Source organism: Gossypium raimondii, chromosome 3 (genome assembly GCF_025698545.1).
Source record: "Gossypium raimondii isolate GPD5lz chromosome 3, ASM2569854v1, whole genome shotgun sequence".
NCBI classification, from domain to species: domain Eukaryota; kingdom Viridiplantae; phylum Streptophyta; class Magnoliopsida; order Malvales; family Malvaceae; genus Gossypium; species Gossypium raimondii.
The window spans coordinates 13,590,929-13,596,438 of record NC_068567.1 but is presented as its reverse complement, the minus strand read 5'-3'; the positions used below and the strand labels follow the sequence as shown (position 1 = coordinate 13,596,438).

The 5,510-nt window shown below is 34.7% G+C and overlaps 1 protein-coding gene across 1 annotated transcript; it reads left to right on the top strand.

Annotated features, from left to right (window-relative positions):
* The first annotated feature begins 931 nt into the window (after positions 1 to 931).
* On the top strand, positions 932 to 2,504 carry LOC105797249 (aspartyl protease AED3). Its single transcript, XM_012627202.2, has one exon. It carries the CDS (start codon positions 983 to 985, stop codon positions 2,288 to 2,290), a length of 1,308 nt encoding a protein of 435 aa, XP_012482656.1. The 5' UTR covers positions 932 to 982; the 3' UTR covers positions 2,291 to 2,504.
* The last annotated feature ends 3,006 nt before the right edge of the window (positions 2,505 to 5,510 follow it).

Below are 5,510 nucleotides of genomic sequence, written 5' to 3'. Positions count from 1 at the left end.
TACATGAGATGAGCTGAGATGAGATTGAAATTGCGATAATCTTAGATAGAGATGATGATGGTGGGGCCACCGTTGAGTCGGAAAAAGGAAAGCCTAAATTGAGCCCGTGACCGACCGCATCTCATTATCTCATGCAAAAATTTGTCAATGTATAGGTTGGGACAAAACACCCGCATGAGGCATTCACGAGCTCAACTACTCATCTCTTTTTTATTCTTTTTATACCCCTCCATTTACTCCCTCAATTTCATTTCTATCACTCACCCAGTCTTAGTTTTTATTACTTCATTAATATGGGATCATGTTTATATTATACATTAAGGATAAAGCAAATAATCTAAAATTTGGTAAAACTATTGCGAGAAATAATACTTGTTATTGACTCAATTTGGTAGGGAGATTATGGTGAATAAGAAGGGTGAATGTTTGAAGGTGGACAAAACATGGGTAATGCTTGCATTACATTTTCTTCTTTCTCTAGGCTCTCTTTATAAGTAAAATTATTTTGAAAGTCAAGTTACATTTTACTCATTTTACTAAAATAAATAAATTAATTCTTATTCAATAATTCGAAGTGCAAACTATCCCTTTGTTAAAACTACTATTGAAGTCAAAGTTACATTTCACTCTTTTTTATCTCTCTTTTATCCTGTTGGCATTGCTTTCAAATCTTTGTCGTTTTGCCTCAGTTTCCCGTTTCTTCAACTTGGGGGACCTTTTTAAACAATTATCATATATCATTGCCCATAGTGACATAATTTTTGCGGCCTATTTTCAGCATTATGATTGGCCCATTTTGGACCAACCTAATGATACTTGTACAATGACCAATGTATAAAAAAATCTTAATCTAAATGCCTGAAATAATTAGAAAGGTTATTTCAGTAATTCGAAGCGCACTATTTGCATGTATAAAAATCCTCTTGCCTTCTCAATTCTGAGGCACAGAAACTCAATCCTTCGAAGTCGTAGCTTTGGAAGCATGGACTTCATAGCTACTATCCTGTTTCTAGCTCTTGTCATCTCCTCCACCAAAGCTTTGGACCCTTGCGGCCCTCAGCCAGATGACTCGGACCTTTTGGTCATCCCAATCTATGGCAAATGTTCACCATTCAACCCACCCAAACCTGACTCATTGTTCAACACAGTCATGAACATGGCATCAAAAGACCCAGCAAGGGTCAAGTACTTGTCGAGCCTTGTAGCCCAAAAGACCACTGCGGTTCCCATTGCTTCAGGCCAACAAGTCCTAAACATTGGCAACTATATCGTCCGGGTAAAGATTGGCACTCCGGGTCAGCTCATGTTCATGGTATTGGACACTAGCAATGATGTGGCTTGGGTCCCATGCTCCGGCTGCAACGGGTGCTCAGCCACCACTTTCTCACCCAACACTTCTTCCACCTATGGTTCGTTAGATTGCGGTTTGCCCCAATGCGCCCAGGTCCGTGGGCTGTCGTGCCCGGCTACGGGGTCTGCGGCTTGCTCTTTTAACCAATCCTACGGTGGAGATTCATCATTTTCGGCCAACTTGGTTCGAGATTCCTTAGGATTAGCCAATGACATTGTCCCAGATTTTGCTTTTGGATGTATAAACGCCATCTCTGGTGGATCAGTACCACCGCAAGGACTGTTGGGTTTGGGTCGGGGACCCATGTCACTTATTTCACAATCCGGGGCCCTCTACTCTGGTGTTTTCTCATATTGTCTACCCAGTTTCAAGTCCTACTACTTTTCGGGTTCTCTCAAACTCGGGCCAGTTGGACAACCCAAGAACATTCGAACCACCCCACTCCTAAAAAGCCCACACCGACCTTCACTTTACTATGTTAACCTAACCGGAATAAGTGTAGGCCGGGTTCAAGTCCCCATTGCCCCGGAATACCTAGCGTTTAACCCCAACACCGGGGCAGGGACCATAATAGATTCGGGTACGGTTGTAACCCGATTCGTCCAGCCCATTTACAAGGCAATCCGAGATGAGTTTGTGAAGCATGTGAAAGGTCCATTTACTGCCATCGGAGTATTTGACACATGCTTTGATGCTACAGCAGAAGCTGAGGCACCTTTAATAACATTACATTTCGAAGGCTTGTCGATGCCATTGCCAATGGAAAACAGCTTCTTACACACCAGTGCCGGGTCTCGGGCATGCTTGGCCATAGCACCGGTCCCCAACAATGTGAACGCCGCCATGAATGTGATAGCCAATTTGCAGCAGCAGAATCATAGGATTCTCTTTGATGTCATCAATTCTCGCTTGGGAATTGCTCGTGAAGCTTGCAATTAGTTTCTTATTGGCTTTATTTTTTTTTTGCTTGTTCTTTGTTTGCTTTCTTGTCTTTATGCGTAAGCTCTTTTTTTAGTGTTTTTATATGATGAAAAATAGGTTTAGTTAATAAACATCACAAAAAAAAATCACCATTTTGTGATTATATATGTAATTTCTTTTAAGTTTTAATTGTGAAAAGAAATGGAAGTAACTTAACTATACTATTAGAAAATATTTGGCATACTGTTAGTGGAGTTTTTAGACTTCATAAGTTTAGAGAGTAGACAAATATTCTATGGTAGTATAGTAAAATATAAATAAATAAAAAACATGTTAATTTTTAAAGTTGCTTGTGGAATAAAAAATTACACTATCAAAGTACCAAATACTCACACAGAATATTAGTTTTTTAAAACTACAAGCATGGTTATTAAACTATTCACAAGTTTATGATTTGGTCATTTAACTTCAAAAACTTACAAAATGGCCACTGAACTATTCAAAAAATTTTATTTAAGTCATTGAATTATTCGAAAATTTTTATTTAAGTCACTAGGTTGTTAAGTTTTTTTTTTTCTTTCAAAAAGACCAGCTAGCAAACTGCAAGTTAAGATTTGATGACCGATACGATAGGTCAGTACCCATTGACAAGTAGAAGAACATACCCTAGAAAGTTGTTTGGATTTTGGTTCGTATTTTAAAAAAGAACATATATTTAATTTTGGTAAATTATCACTTTAAGGACTTGCCAAAAATTCAAATCAAACCACTTCTTCCTAGTCACTATTCAGTTTAGTCATGTACTATTTTTATCGAATATTCTAGTAAATCGTTTAATAATTTCATATTCTAATTTCATAACTATCTCATGAACTTCTCAATTTAGCATTTGAATTGATTTGGTTTACGGAAATATCGACTTTGAAACTAGATTTTCTAACACTGACGAAAATCGAGTCGTTATATCTATAATTATTTTTTAAATTGATATTTGAATTATAACAAATTCAAACCCCCTCTAAATGCCGCTGCAAATTCAAAGGTATGCATCATACCAGAAAACACAGCTCTAACTATACATTGAATATTTTTGTTCTTATCTTTTAGCATTATTTTATTTCTTTTTCCTTTAATAGTTACATTGTTACAATATGTTTACGCCAAAATCATATATTTTTACTATATGTTTCTATCACTATCATATTTTGTCATTCTTTTGTTATTATATGTTGAAAGATTTTAATTTATTTTCTGATTTACAGGTTATATTTCAAATTCAAAGGATGGCGGTTGATTTAAAAGTTAAAATTTGATGGTAAAGATAAAATAATTAACTCGGACTGTGAAGGTAAAATGATTGATCATCTAAGAGTTGGATTTATATATTAATATATGCTCATATTTGAATTAAATATACAAATTTATTAAAAGGTTCATTGTTAAAATTTAATTTTACCACGTGGAAAAGTTTTTATATTTGCATGTTTGAAAATAATTTGCATTTACTCATATTTATGTTAACACTATATATTGTTTTTTTCCTCTAATGTTTTATTTTAATTTCTACAAATTTTTATTTTAGTGATATTCAAAATCTTTTTATTGTATTTTAATTTATAATATAACTTCATGAGAATTTATTGCTTTAATAAAGAGATAATATGCTCACAACATTTTCAAAAGTTAATCTTTTTACCATTGAAAAAGTTTTTCATTTGCACTTGAAAAACAATTTCGTTCACAGATTCAAATAGAAAGGTTAAATGCAAAGTAACACAAGGAGCAAAGTAAGGAGAGACAACACGCAATATTAACGCAGTTTACACACAATAGTTCTATGCCTGTAGAGCCTCGCTTAGTGAATGATTTTATTCAACAATTGTCTAGGTCACCTATTGGCTTAAACTCAGCCTACTCTTACACAAAAAAGTAATTGCAGCCCCAATATTGACCCCAATTATCACAAATCGCTCGCCCAAATACCTCATAATACAATAAATTAACTTTCCAAAGAATCCCTAAAAGAGTGTTGCACAAAATAACAAGAAAAAGCACAAGAAGCTTATCAAAGACACTCCAAAAGCACACTCCAAGTGATGCCACATGTAGCCTATTTATAGGTTGATATAAAAGTCCATCCAACTGAGTGTTGATAAGCTTTAAACTCCTATTTAAAAGATGAAATTATCCTATTAAGTATCCAGAGTATTTATCAAACAAAAGTCTTCATAAATTAGTCTTTCAATTGCTCTAAAACTTTCTCAAGAGATAAGGATAATGATAAGGATAAACATTGCCTTCACTTTAAACTTCTCAATATGACCAATTAAAGAGCTGAAGAGTCGTAGCCGAAAACCAATGGTTGTTTTGTCAAATATGTCACTTGTTAATAGGCCAAAAAAATGTCAAACACCTATGGGCCAAAATAGCCCACGACCTAGGCAGGAAATTTGTAACACCCCCACTTGACCCGATCATCATATCTGAATATGTGACGTCACATTACGTCATCGAAGCAACTCAATCTACTATAACACAAATATATTTAATTCAATCTTCAAAATAATTCATATTTATGCATTTACACACTCATTGATTTCATTTCATCAATTTACAAGGTTATATGGGTTAATTTTAGAGTTAGTACTCGAATCAAACTCAAATGTCAAATTTTAAATTTATGTCTCGATATAGGGGTCTTCATGTCTTGAGATAAGCCATAAATTATTTTGGATTTTTAGCTCCGAAGTTAACATGTCTCGAGACACTATATGTTGTGTCTTACGGCAATGTCCTTTATTTCTCGAAACTAGGTATTGATACCAACCTCTCATGTTTTCCTATTTTTGCTTTGATGTTTGAATGTCTTGAAACAAGAGGTTCCTGTTCCAAAACCTGGAGTAGGGTAAAATCTACTTAGCTTTGATGTACTTTTGTCTCAAGACAAAGGCCACTTATCTCAAGATTGATCTACCGTAATTCGTTGTAGCAGATTAAACCAATTTTTGTATTTAATTAAGGAGCTTGTATGAAAGCAATTTAATTATGCTTTTACTTATTTTTCATCTTTAGGTAATAAATAATAAAAAGTGTGATTTGAGCTATTTATATGATCTTAGAGCCAAAATAGGCCCAAAGGAAGTTTAACGTATTCAGTGAGTGTGCAAGACATCATTCAGAGGCATAAGAACATGAAATTGGCCGCAATGTTGCAACACGGAGTGTCGATATCGCAACA

Excerpts from the sequence above, each read along its gene's own strand:
- LOC105797249 (XM_012627202.2), top strand. The coding sequence starts at position 983 with ATGGACTTCATAGCTACTATCCTGTTTCTAGCTCTTGTCATCTCCTCC.